General features: G+C 56.1%; 1 protein-coding gene across 22 annotated transcripts in view; it reads left to right on the top strand.

Annotated features, from left to right (window-relative positions):
• Ncor2 (nuclear receptor corepressor 2) overlaps positions 1 to 13,393 on the top strand; it is a 160,137-nt gene that overhangs the window by 112,246 nt on the left and 34,498 nt on the right. For all 22 annotated transcript variants that reach the window (XM_055606472.1, XM_055606476.1, XM_055606493.1 and 19 more), the window contains 3 exons: positions 6,684 to 6,826; positions 11,615 to 11,762; positions 13,268 to 13,321. In XM_055606472.1, the coding sequence (XP_055462447.1) occupies positions 6,684 to 6,826; positions 11,615 to 11,762; positions 13,268 to 13,321 (345 nt within the window). The remainder of the gene's footprint in view (positions 1 to 6,683; positions 6,827 to 11,614; positions 11,763 to 13,267; positions 13,322 to 13,393) is intronic.

Raw genomic sequence — 13,393 nt, 5'->3', positions numbered from 1 at the left:
CCTTGTATCTGGATTTCCTCCTCCTCCTTTTCTCTTTTCTTTTGTCTTGTGTTTTTTGTTTTTGTTTCTTTTCCTTTTAAGACAGGATCTCTTTGTATCCCTGGCTGGCCTTGAATTTGAAGAGGTCCCCATCTCTGCCTCCTGAGTGCTGTGTTTAAAGGTGTGTTCTACCACACCTAGCCACAGAATCCTCCTTAGCCTCTTTGTATCCTCTGTCTCTTCCACGGGCGCATTTCCCTGTGCATAACTTCTAGGTGAACATAAAACTTTAGTTGGGAATATCGTCTAAGCCACATCCATGTGGCTTTATTGATTAAGAGTCAATAATTAGTCGATAGCTGACCTTGAAGTCTTGATGCCTTAGCCATTTTGGCACCTTGTCCTGCCCTGTCACCTCTGCAGCTCCTTGGTCTGCTTGCCTGCCTCCCCATTTCTACCTAGTTTCATTCACTGCCCCCACCCCCGAAAAAAAAAAAAAAAAGGCAGGGAGGTTGGCCTTCTGGGTTTATCATCAAGGCGGAAGGAGCCAAATGTTTGTAGTCCTTGGTATACAGTGGGCACAGCCTGTGTGACACTGCCTCCTATGGAATCTGGCCTGAGTGGGTACCTGTAGCATGGGAGTGATCCTCGCCTGTGTCCTTGGGAGGTTGGCATGCAGGGGCATGGCCTGCCAAGCAGTTATTCAGCCTCAAGTGGAGCGTGAGCCTACTATATGAAAGAAGATAATACGTCTGCATCCTGCTTTGAGGCAGCCGCTGTCATGCAAATGAGGAGAGAGACCCAGAGATTCTGAATGACTACCCAAGATCATATAGCTGTGAAATGAGGGATCTGGGATTGGAACCCAAGCTCTACTTGCAAAGTAGGACTCAGTGGTGAGGGGACTGAGTCAGTGGGTCCCTGTGCTGCTATTTTCTAAGTTATGAAGGAAGGAAGGGCAGCCAGTGGAGCAGATAGCCCTGTGTCAGGGACAGTGCACTCAAGTGAGACATATTAGAAATCCAGACAATGAGGACCGGAGAGGCAGAAATGGAGAGACCACAGTGGCTCTGGTGACAGCGTTGGAGTTTCAGAGTTTGGACACTATTCAGAGGACTGAAGGGACTTGGAGTTAGTCTCTGGCAACCTGATGGTCCAGGATCTCTGTGTGTGGTATGTGTGTGTGTTAAGGAGGCAGGGCTGCTCTCCTGGGCTCACACTGGGTGGAGCCTGAGCCTAAGCTTGAGCAGGAAGCTGCCTCCTTAGGAACTGGGTATACCCAGGGACCTGGCCCCTTGCCTGCCTTAGGAGGAGGGCCACAGTGGGAGGAAGGGGCCTGCAGGGCTAGGCCAGTGGCCTCAAGTTCCCAGAGAGGTTAGCCTGGGTCTTAAGGAATTTTGACCCTGGGCAGAGCTGGTGGTGAGAGGGTAGGGCTGCCCCCACTGGACTTAAACCAGGAGCACCACATGCTATTTCCAGGGCAGGCAGTGGAGGCCGGTGTCCCGTGCTAGCTCTGCTCAGGAGACACACCCTCCCTTGATAGCCCTACCTGCCAGTGGATGTGGTCTGGTCTCATCTTTCTCATGGTTGAGTACCTATGCCTGGTGGGGAGGTGCTCAGCCATTGTTTTGTTAGAGTTCACGCTGTCCCCATTGCCAGTTCAGGCTGACCTTTCCAAGAATGCACTGTGTACCTCCTAGGGAGCCCTGTGCACAGCAGTGAAGCAGCTTGGCCAAGTGTGCCCAGCCAATGGCTAGTACACTGAATTCAGGAGCCACATCCAAGTGAGGAGATGATGAGTGGGCATGGAGATCTCCCTAGGCATAATGGAGATGGCCCTGGAGGAGTGTGTCTGGGCGTTTCTGGCCCCTTGTTTATGATTCCAAGGGAGAAAGTAGGATTTCTGTATGGACTCAGGTACAGCCAGACATGGGCCTGCTAGATTTTGATTCGTCTCTCATTGATACCGTAAAGGAGATGTCAGCTCCTGCCTTCCCTCACTCTGGCCCAACATCCGACTCCTTGCTGGAGAGGGACGGGTACTGAATGACTCTGGTGACTCCATGTTCCTATGCACACCTTGTTTCTGCCTCGCACATGAGAAAGTGTCATGGTATGCCTCAATGAGAGTAGCCAGCCAAGCCTCCGGGGACAGAGCACTCTGATCCTACAGACCAGGCTATGTGTGGCCCTGTAGGTGGACGGCCTTAGGGCCTCCCCTGTTGATTTTGTCTCACAAGTGGGTACATGGTATGCCTCCGTTGTATCCATGATTGGCAAGTACAAGTGCTAAGGTCTAAAGTGTGAGGTGAGAAGGCAGCCAGGGCAGCTTCAAGGATGAGGTCATTCTTACGCCCCACATGTCACTGTAGGTCTCTGGGCCGCTGGTGTTCAGTGAGCACACACACCTCAGCCTTTCTGAAGGAAGGAGGGTGCGGCTGGAGGACCCAGGACAGGGAGGATGCCTTTGTCTCACTTCTTGCTCTGGGAAGGTTTTGCTGTGCAAGGGAGTCTAGGAAAGCTGCTGTGAGGGTGGAGGTTGGGATGGCATACCCTCCTAAACTTCCTGGGAGGAGCCAGGAGCCCCAAACTGTGGGAGAGCAAGTTCTCCAGTGTGTTGTCCCAGGTCAGAGGCCTACATACTTGCTGAGCACAGGGCCCTGTGAGGGCCTGGGCCTGGAACAGTCATAGCCCCTGAGCCACTGGAGCCTTCACGGGTCCCAAGTAGCACATGAGAAAAGGGTCACCTCAGCCACCATTTCTTCCTCCTCACTGTGGCTGTTGGGCTCCTTCAGCCCTCTGCCAGCTTCAGGCTCTGACTCAGGCCCCCTGCCTTGACTTCCTGTCTTGGCCAATTTCACTTCCTAAGTAGCTGCCTCTGAAATTCCTTCCTTAGAAATTAGTGGGGTGGGAGAACCCAAGACCGCAAGGCAGGCTGGTGAAACTGTCGCACTGAGCATTCGGGCTCCCAGTGTTGGCAGTGTGTCTGCCAGCTCGGGATCCCCAGGGTTAACCCCACCAAGACACTCATGGGATCTTCCTGGATCCCCGCCTCAGAGACTTGGGCATCTAGGGCTTCATTCTTTTTTGAGTGCAGTCATGGATGGGTGCAACAAAGGAGCTGGTCTCCAGGAGTAGATGCTATGGAAATTACATACTACCCCACTCCCCAGGGCCAGAGGCAGGGCCCAGAATGCTTCTTGGGTAGATGCAAATATCCTGAGGCCTTCTCAGGGAGCAGTAGAGTTGTCTGTTCTCTGGGGTTCTTCAGTCTTGGGAGCTTTTGAGTTTCCTTCCAGGAACACCCTGACACTTTGACAGGGTGTGTGCTTGGCCCCCTTTGGAGTCCTTGCCCCGTAGAGGACAGTGAGATTCTGGGAAAGACCTGGGTTCTCAGCAGTATTGGGACCTCTTTACCACCTGCCCCAGGATACAGGAAAGCTCCAACCTGTCTGTCCTTGTCCTCTGGGCTTCTAGAACAGAATGGAAGGGCAAGGGCTAGAGGGAAGAGTTGGTCCTGGAAGCCAGCCTGACTGGATGCCGCTCTAGGAGGCAGCTTGATTGTCTTGGCCTCCCAGGAGCCATTGGGACCTTGCAGCAGGTGCTTTCCGAGAAGACAAGATATAGTAGGTAGCCATCAGACCCTAGGTCAGACCTCTGGGAGTCCCAGGCCCCTCCTCCACCCCAAATGGTTGCTGGTGTTGGAGTACTCCCAAGTAGGTTCCAAGTTCCCCACCCCTCACCCCCATAGAAAGCTAACCAGTCCTGGCCACCCACGGCCCTCTGGGAGGCTGCCTGGTCTAGCTTTGGGGGCCTGTGAGGAAAGGGGGAGTGCGACCGCAGGTGGAACTGGCTGGCTGACGGGGAGGGCTGGCTGGCTGGCGGGCGGGCGGAAGAGGCTGCTTGCTCCCTGCCTGCCGGGGGTGGGAGCTCTGTTTTTCTGGATCCCTCAGTCTGTTCTTACCGCTGCTGACGCTGCCACGGATGGGGAGAGAGGGAGGGAGCTTGTGCCAGTTGGCCCGCCCAGCCGAACCTGGGCCTGTGCCCGGCCCCCGCCCGCCCCCGCCCGCAGCGTCTGGAGGTCACATTCAGTCCTGACGCGGCTCGCTGGGTCAGGCAGCAAGAAGAGCTGAGCGGAGCCCTGGGTCCCACAGCCCAGCCGCTGAGGGACACAGCTGCTGCTCCTGCCCTGCCCAGAGCTTTTGGATTTCATGTGGCTTGATGGGTCTGGGGGCTTGCGGCCAGCACCCTCCCCAAGTGTCCTCCCTGAGAACACTGGTGCCTGGAAGAACTGCGGACGCCGCGTGCGCGCTGGTGACGCCTGGCACAGAGAAACCCGGCACACAGAACTGACAACTTCCCGCTGTTGGCTCCCTCGCCCCCCTCCCAAGCGGGAAGGGCACTGCTCTGCTCCCCGAGGCAGCTGGTAGCAGTGGCTGGAGGAGCTCTGGGCCCGTGGGGTGCTGAGCAGCTCCTGCCCCCAGTGCCTGCTCTCACCCTCTCTGCTCCTGGGATGTGAACAGAGCTAGAGCCAAGGGATACCAGCAAGAAGCCCTAAGGAGCCTTGCGGCCACAGCCTCCTGATCACTGCTCCACTCCCTGGAGCATCCTTCCAGCCGGATGTTTCCGGAAAACTTGGCCGAGGGGGAGACACAGATGAGAGGATGTGAGTTGGCCCCCAGCTGGGGATGGGACTGGAGGGTGGGTTGGCTGGTGACAGGGACTTTGGGCTGCAAGTGTGTTGCGGGTGACTTGGAATTTTGGACCCGTTGGCCATGGTTCTCCCTCCCCTGGTGCCCCTTTTTGCCTCTCTAGGATGCAGCCAAGATCCCCTGGAAGAAGGCTGCACATTTTGGGCTCCAGGCTTGGTTGGGGCATTCTCAGAGGGGCTCCTCTGGGGTGGACAGGGCAGCTGGGCTGTCTCCACCACATGGGGACATGAGGTGCCCCTGTGCACAGCAGCCCGGTGTGAGGTTCCTAGAACAAGAGCTGAGGAAGTGGGTATCTTCCCAGGACTGTGGGGCGCACTCTGGGAAGGGCTCCCTGACAGCTCTGCACGGTGCTCTTTGGTGACCACATGTGTTTGGGAACAGCTGAGTGTCATCCCCCCTTCCTGTCAGTTCTCCTCACTTCTTCTATAGGCTGAGTTAGTTAGTGGACCCAGCTGCCCTACTCCTTGTTGACTTAACTGAATTTGGAAATGTCTGCTCCCCAGAATCGGGCCACCCCCCCATACACACCCAGCCTTTTCAGTCACCCAACCCCCAATAGTTCCAAATGGAGACCTGCCCTGGGGTTCCGGGCCTGCGATCCCTCGGCCTGACGTGTTTGCTGGGCCCTCTTGGCCCGCGCTCGGGAAATATAAATAAACGCAGCCCTAGCCGCCAGGTTCTGGAAGTGGCAGCTGCTGCTGGCGCGGGTGGAGGGAAAGGTCAGGGGCTGAGTTACACTTGATGCCGAGCCCCGGCCCTCCCTGCCTCCTGTCCTTGAGGATCCCTGAGAAGCAGCTACGGAGCCACGTGGCTCTTGTGGTCACTGCAGGCCAGCAGGTGGCCTGGCTGTCAGGCACCTCCCCCATACCATGGGGCCCTTGAGGCTGCTACAGTGAAAAACTGGGGCTTCAAGACCCACTCCTGAGCTGGGTGAGGTGGGTGGAACTGTCACAGTCCCAGTCTTGACCAGGGTGTGGGGGCGGGGCAAGCAGACTCAGATACAAAGCTGTGTAGACCTAAGGGGTCACTTGCTGCTGTGTTGGGCCTTTTGTTGTTTCCTTTGTTTGTAGGAAGCCACCAACTGGAGTTTGAATGAGGGGGATGAGTGAGGGAGAGTGGGGGGGAAATGAGTGAGAGAGAGTGGGGTGGGCCCTCCCCTCCCCCTCCCACCCCATCTCCTTTCTCCTCTCTTCTCCCCTGCTTCCCTTCCCTCCCCAGCAGTCGCAGTTACATCTTTGACTTGTGTAGAGGAAAATGACTTGAAACTCAGTGATGGGAAATCGTCCCTTAGCATTATTACAAGTGGCTTTGTAGTTCAGGTTGTGGCACTGTTGTCCTCCAGCCTCCTAACTGCCATCCCCAGAAGCAGGTTCTGCCATTGCTATGGGAAAGTGGCCCACTCTGCCTTCGGGGAAGCTGGGCCCCATGGAAGGTTGGTAAGGAGGGATGAGGTGGGACTCTAGCTCAGAGTTGAACTGTGTACGCCTCTCTGGGCAGAGCTCCGAGCTTGTGAATAGTCTGTGGCTTCGGTGGGCTTGGAGGGGACTGCAGATCTGGAGTTTCTCCCACCATGTGGTCTCAAGCTGTGACTTGGGACAGATCCACCCGTAGCTGCTGAGCCCATCCAGGCCAGGTGGGCCCCGAGTCTGTTGTGGCTCTTTAGGTGTGAGAGCCCAAACTCACCCTGCTCCCTTCTCCAGCTTGGCCCTCCTCCGACCTCTACTCTTCCACAGCTTTTTCCTTCACCTACAGTGAGACCGGAAAACAGGCTTGCTCTCCTGGGGCCTCGCTGCAGCTGTGCAGTGTCAGGCCTGGGTCACCATAACTTCAGCCTGACTGAGGAGGAGGGGAGGGGAGGCCTGTGTTCTGCCCCCTAGAATCTTAAATGTGGCCTCACTTGGGGCCATGCCCTGTCGTTGTCTGTTTCCTGATCCATGGCTAGGCGCCTTGTTCTTAGACTGACGTGAACCCTCACCTGCTCTTCACCTGCAGGCCTCCTCGAACATGGGAGAAACTGGTCAGCCATCGCCCGCATGGTGGGCTCCAAGACCGTGTCCCAGTGTAAGAACTTCTACTTCAACTACAAAAAGAGGCAGAACCTGGATGAGATCCTTCAGCAACACAAGCTAAAGATGGTGAGTCTGGACCAGAACTCACGGGTTGGCTCCCCCTCCCCTTCCCCCCGGGGACTGTGGCCCACCAGGCCTCCCACAGCCTCCCCCATCATGTGGCCCTGGCTGCCTGGTGCCCGCATGGGGAGGTGAGGGTGGGCCGGGTCCTGACTCAGCCAGGAATTCACCGTCGCTCTCAGCACCCTGGGTTGGAGACCCAGAGGCAAAAGAATCCTGAGTGAGCAGCTTGGCCTCTGCTTGGCTGCTCTTTTGGGCATTAGGGCTTCAGTGACAGAGAAGGAGGGTCCCAAAAATCAGAAGCTGGAGGAGGCCTTAGGGGCCAGGCACATCCCACACTGAAAGCTGTGAGATGTGTTCATGCATGACCTCTTTTACACCCATGTCCAGGAAGGCCTTGGGGAGCCATCCAAGGGACTGCCTTCCCGCTATCCTCCTCTCCTCTCTCTCCTCATGGACACACTTGTGATCCTCACCGTTCTAGGGCTGGGAAAACTGAGGTCTGGGGAGGCTCTTGAGCCATCTAAGTGGGTGTGTGCACTCCACAGCTGGGTAACTCTACCACCCCTCCTTCAAACCTCCTGCTGAGGTCTGAGGCTTAGGAGGGGATCTTGCATCCACCCTTCCCGGGTTTAATGTTGTATGGAATTCTGTGCCACCGAAGATGTGTCGCTGGAGCCTGCCGAGGCCCAGAGCAGATCACACAGCAGTGCATGGCATGGTGTGGTACAACACAGTAGGGCAGGCCAGAGATACTGTCATTCCATTAGAACCCTTCTCAGACCCCATGCAGAGTCCCTCCTCAGCCCAGTCGGGCTGCAATTGCCATCCCCATGTTTCCAGGGACTTCTCCCTCTGCTCCCAAGGACCCCCAGTGGGTCAGTGAACCTGAGCACCCAGTGAGTACACTAGCTTCAGGCGTGTGGGTTGAGCACCTATGTGACCTCAGAAGTAGTTTCTCCCTACTGAGCTGTTTCTTCATCTCGAAGGCAGGTGAGGGTCCAGCAGGGGGAACGGGACAGGACTGCTGGTGGTCCTGTGAGTCACAGATGAGGTGCCTGGGAATGGGAGGCGCTCTGTAGGGCTCCCTGCCTGCTTGCTCTTTGTGGTAGCCCCCTGTCACTTATGTCACAGCCACCTATCTATCTCCTGTATATGAAGCCCTTTCAATCACTATGCAGCAGTTACCACTAAGGGCTGTGTGTGTGCTGATAAATGTGTGTGTGTGTCTGTCTGTCTGTCTGTGTCTGTCTGTCTGTCTAGGCTCTGCCACTTAATAGACTATGTGGCTTTGTACAAGTGTCTTGTCCTCTCTGTGCCTCAGTGTCTCAGCCTGTGAAATGGGAAGAACTACCTAGTCCCTGGGGAGGATGCATCCTTCATAGTACCAGTGCAGTACTCAGATCTCGCCAGCTCCCCACCAGCTAAAGCTGCGGGGGTGCCAATGGCAGAAAGCTCAGGGTACAGATGTACTCTGGGTGTGGCATGTTTGTCCCAGCTGAGAGATGGACACAGCATGTATGCATGGCCTGGTGGGTCTCTAACCTGAGTCTGCGGTCCTGTGGCTGTGCTCAGGACTCACAGCTCGGCCTGTAGGCCTCAGTTTCCGCCTGTATAATGAAACAAGGATGGGGGAACGTCTGCTTCAAGAGTGTGTGAGGAGCCAGTGTCTTCCACTGAGGAAAGTCCAGTCTCTGGCCCAGGCCACTTGAGTATAGGACAAAATCTGTGTCTGGTGGGAGGCATGGCTGGAGTTCCCTGAGGAGCTGGCTAATTCTGTAGCAGGATGTAGGAATTATGGTGAACTATAGGTCTGAGAAGGTGACCCTGGCTGAGTGGGATGGAGCCAGGCTGCTCAAGAAGGGGGTCCCTATCCCCCATGTTGTCATTCAGGGGTCTGCCCTAGTGGCAGCCTGTAGAGGAGGTGGGCTGATTCTCTCCAGGCGACTTCCGAGCCGTCTGGTCCTGAGGACACAGTAAGGGCAATAAGCAGAGGCAGATAGCCCTGAAGCACAGGCCGAGCACACACTTGTGGGAGGGTGTGAGCTGGCCTTTGTAGAGCCCCTGGCCTTGGCCATCTGCTTCCCACCCCCTCAACGTCAGACCACCACAATATGGCCATGGTGGCATGTGTGGCGCTCAGGAGGGTTGAGGCAGTAGGAGCGGGAATTCAGGGCTAGCCTGGGCTACAGGACCGTGTCTCGAAAGCAAAATCACAGAATGAGAGGGTCACTTGGGTCCTGTAAATCTTGAAGCAGTGGCTAAGGCCTTTGACTGTTGGCCCATCCCCATCTGAGTGCAGGAAGGCATGCCACCCAGGGAGTAGGGAAGGCAGGTCAATGGGTGTCCTCTCCTGCTCACCCTAGGCCTGGCCTGCACATGGCTGCTGGAGACTCATCAGGAAACGGGAGCTCGGGTGGAGCCCTGTGCCGCAGGTTATGTAACGTTTGGCAGCCTCGTCCTTTCTGAGGCCTCCCTCCCCCTCCATGTGGCCGAAGGCTGCCCTTCTGTCTGTGTCCTGGCCCTCAGGGCTCGGCCTCCAGGTTGCTCAGTGTGTCATCTGGGCCCTGGCCCTGCTGGCCTTGCTTCCTTCTGCTGTCTTCTCTCTGAGGCTGCCGGGAGATGCTCCAGGCAGGGATGTACTTGAACTCTAGCAGGCAGGCCTCCTTAACTCTGAGCTTTGTCTCTCTGAGTCGGTGTCTCTGAGTTCATTTGTGTAATGACATGATAACGGAGAGTGTGGCTGTACTCCAGGTGTGGGAGGGAAGCGGTTAGAGCAGGCAGAGGTCCCAGTTGATGAGGAATGAGTCTGGTCAAGAGATGCCGTAACACACATTTAACGTCTAGCATGTGGCCTAAAGGTGCCTAGACAGGGTTACAGAGAGAGTGAGGGTTGGAGGGCATTGGTTAATTCCCCTGGGGAAATCAGAGAGGGCCTCCAGGGAGATGACGTTGGAGCAAAGACTTGAGGAAGTGAGTGTTCACTATCTGGGGGAAGGGTGTTCAGGCAGGGAACAGCCTGTGCAAAGTCCCTGGGGCTGGCGTGGGACCTAGAAAAGCAGACTTAGACCATGCAGAGTGGCAGGACTAGTGATCTGGGGTTGATTTCAGGTGTTAGGGAATGCCTGGAATGTTGGAATCAGGGGTGACATGCCCTGACTGGCAGAGTGGCTGTGCATACATATGACCTGACGCCTTGCAGATTTCCTAGTATGCAATAGGTGCTTAGTAATTGCTAACTGTAATTTGTGTTCATGTCTCCAAAACACCGCTTTCACATGCCTGCCAGCTCGTTGGTGCCGGGACTATGGCTGGATTTCCCATGGGCTCTAGAAATACAGGGTCTCGCCTGCCCATGGCTCTGCCAGGCTGATGGGCTCCTGTTTCCTCTGAGTGTCCCTGCAACCTGCTGCCTAGTTCCTGTTGCTAAAGATAGACAAAGGAAGGGGATCCCCAGCCACATGCCACAACATCCTCGCACCCGCAGACTGGAGCCTGGGCCTTTTGGGAGGTGCCAAGACCGGGCCCTGCGTGGGCATGGGTGGCAAGGCAGATGTCCCACAAGGTCTGAATATAGAACAAGCCTGTGGTGAGAACAGACAGGCATGTGTTTCCTTTTGTCCCAGGATCCAGGTCTCCGGGACCAGGGGATGGCACATCTGTACCTTAGGGCCTATGCAACAGTGGAGACAGCAGGCCATTGCCTCAGAGCACAGCTATGCTGTTTCCAGGATAGAGTGTCACCAGTCAGGCATAGCAGAACTATTGTCTCTCATCATCTACTGACCTTGGTGTCCTTTTCTGACCTGTGGTCCCCTCTGCCATCTTCAGTCTTCTTCTGAAGAAGATCCTCAGTTGCATTGGTGTCTCTACCTGCCATGTTCCCCTTCTTGCCTAGCCTGTGGTTGTGCCCATGGAGGCTCTGCTCACACTCCCTTTGGATGATGCCAGACTAGAACCAGGGGCATGATTGAGACCCTGGGTAGGCACCTCAGAAAATGCCTTTTTTCCCTCATGCTAAACTAGGCTAGCACCATGCTAGATCCAGAATGGCCCCCATGGTGGAGGTAGGGAGGATCCTGGTCAGTTCGAGACCTGTGTATGCTCTGCCCCTGCCCCATGTGCCCAGTTCAGGGAAGCCTCGGCTGCTCTGGCCTTCTGCCTACCTTGGTGGAAGGACACAGAAGTCCAGCCTGGAGAGGACTTTGAGGGCCCCCCCCCACACACACACACACACTGGGAGGGTGAAATGCACCCTGAGTTCGAGGAGTAGGAGTAGGTTGGGGGAAGGCAAGGCTGCAGTATGACTCATCCACACCCCAGGGCCTTTGCACATAGGCCTGTCTCACCCAGAGCCTGGATGCTTCCTCTGTACTCAGGACCAGACTCCAGTGTCACTGTCCTATAGAATCCTGATCACCCATCTAGCTTACTTGGCCCTGGACTCTCTATATTCCCCTGTGGCCCCAAGCAAGCCCCCTGAGTCCCAACTTTAGAATATGTGTTGCTGGCTTTGGTGGGCATTGGCTGTGCTGTGCTTGCTGAGTTATATCCATGGTCCCTCCAGTGTGCACTGTGACACTATGGGTTTCCCATGCTGGCCTGGCCCAGCCTGTACCTAGGGCCCTATGAAACCTTAATGGTAAAAATAGCCCTGGCCTCTGCGGCCACCCGGATGAGCTGAGTGGCGAGAACGCCTGCGTAGCCATGCAGCCAGGCTCCCTGCCCTCACAGCTGTGACTGGGCTTCCAGTATGGGCTGTCCTCAGCCTTGACCACTACTGTCCTCTCCCAGGAGAAGGAGAGGAATGCACGGAGAAAGAAAAAGAAGACCCCAGCAGCAGCAAGTGAGGAGACAGCCTTCCCACCTGCCGCTGAGGACGAGGAGATGGAGGCTTCAGGCGCAAGTGCCAATGAGGAAGAGCTGGCTGAGGAGGCAGAAGGTGACACACACACACATTTTGTGTCTCTGTCTGGTTTCCTGGGTCAGGCCTAGGGATGACCACATAGGAAGCTGACTAGAACGGTCATTAGAGTCATTAGACCGAAGGCTTCTGGCTTTGGCCTCCCCATAGTTCACATGCTTTATCTTAGGGCCTGACCTGACCTCAGGAGGCCAGGCCCCACATCCTCCCAGCATCCTAGGCCAGGCCTTAGGCTGTTGGTGTCAAAGACCTTACCCAGCCATCCCCATGAGCAAGGTGGGCATAGCATGGAGGGGAAGTTGTGGAGACAGAGCCTGCCTACAAGAGTCAGGAGTGACTGTGAGATCCAGATACTGGCGAGGATCACACATCTACTTAGGAGCAGGGCCAGGCTGCATGAAGCCTCTCTCACCACCTGGGGATTCCTGGGGCAGCAGCAAGGAAGAAGACAGCTAATTTCTCAGACCCAAGCTTGCTGGGCTGCAGAGGCTGATGTCCAGGCCAGGGAACACTTGACCTGGGACTTCATTGTGTGTTAACAACATGTGTGTTAGCAGTGTGTTAACAGTCATGGCCACCATTTAGCCTCGTCTCTGTCACCACAGCCTGAGGAGGTGGTGGTACCATGTTCACAGAGAAGACTGAGGCACGGAGGAGTCACTCCAGCCTAAGACCTGGTTTGGCAGCTTGGTTATAGCCCTATGCTCTGTGGCCTCCAGAGGAAGGGGCCTGGTGATCTTCCTGTTACTTAATGCCTGAGTCTGTAGAGTGCCTACAGCTCTGTGAGCATGCCCAGTGCACATCGTAGGTACCTGGTGGGATGTCTCGGGCCCAGTGCAGAGCGGGGCGTCTGGCCATTCCTTCCCTGCCCAAGCCTAGTGCTCAGGGAGAGGCCCAGCCACAGTCCTCACAGCCCATGTCCAACTCTGAAGACTGCTAGTGTGGATGTGGCTGATGTGGGTAGTAAGCACCAGCAGCCACGGACTCCGGTGGCCTCAGGCTCCTGTGTCCTCTTGCGGGGTTGCGAGGAGGAAGCCCGGAAGTCAAACCCCACTTGGTGGCCCAGGCAACTTGATGACTTCTGTGTCTGTTTCCTCACTTGTCCCTGTGCTTAATGAGTACCCTGATCCTGAGCTCTCTGGTGGTCACATGCCCTGTGTGCTCATGGCCAGCTCAGTGCTGGCCTTTAATATTGTTTCTGGGAGAGGTGTCCTGCTCTGGGCTCCGAGGGAGGTGAGAAGCGGGAGAGGCTGGGGACTGACTGAAAAGGCTGGAAGGAAGGCACATGGGCTGAGGGCCTCATTGGTTTGTATCCCTGGCCCTCACCCAGGACACTGTTGACCCCGGACACCCCTTGGCCTTGCCTGCAGGGTCTCCTCTAGGTCACTGTCGGGGGTTGAGCCAGCAGGTCCTGTGGGAGCTGCTGTGGGTCCCCTGCCCTCTGCTGGCCATACCCCCTTCCCTTTTCACTGGACTCGGTATACCACCACCTCAGTTCTGACTCTTCTTTATTTTCCTTCCAGGCTTACAGACCTCTGGGAATGAGGTTCCCAGAGTTGGGGAGTGCAGTGGCCCAGGTAAGAATGTGGCTTGTGGCTGAGCTGTGTGTGTGTGTGTGTGTGTGTGTGTGTGTGTGTGTGTGTGTGTGT

Source organism: Psammomys obesus, unplaced genomic scaffold (assembly GCF_907164565.1).
Source record: "Psammomys obesus unplaced genomic scaffold, mPsaObe1.curated_primary_1811, whole genome shotgun sequence".
NCBI classification, from domain to species: domain Eukaryota; kingdom Metazoa; phylum Chordata; class Mammalia; order Rodentia; family Muridae; genus Psammomys; species Psammomys obesus.
The sequence above is the reverse complement of the archived record's forward strand: the minus strand, read 5'-3'. Positions and strand labels throughout refer to the sequence as shown.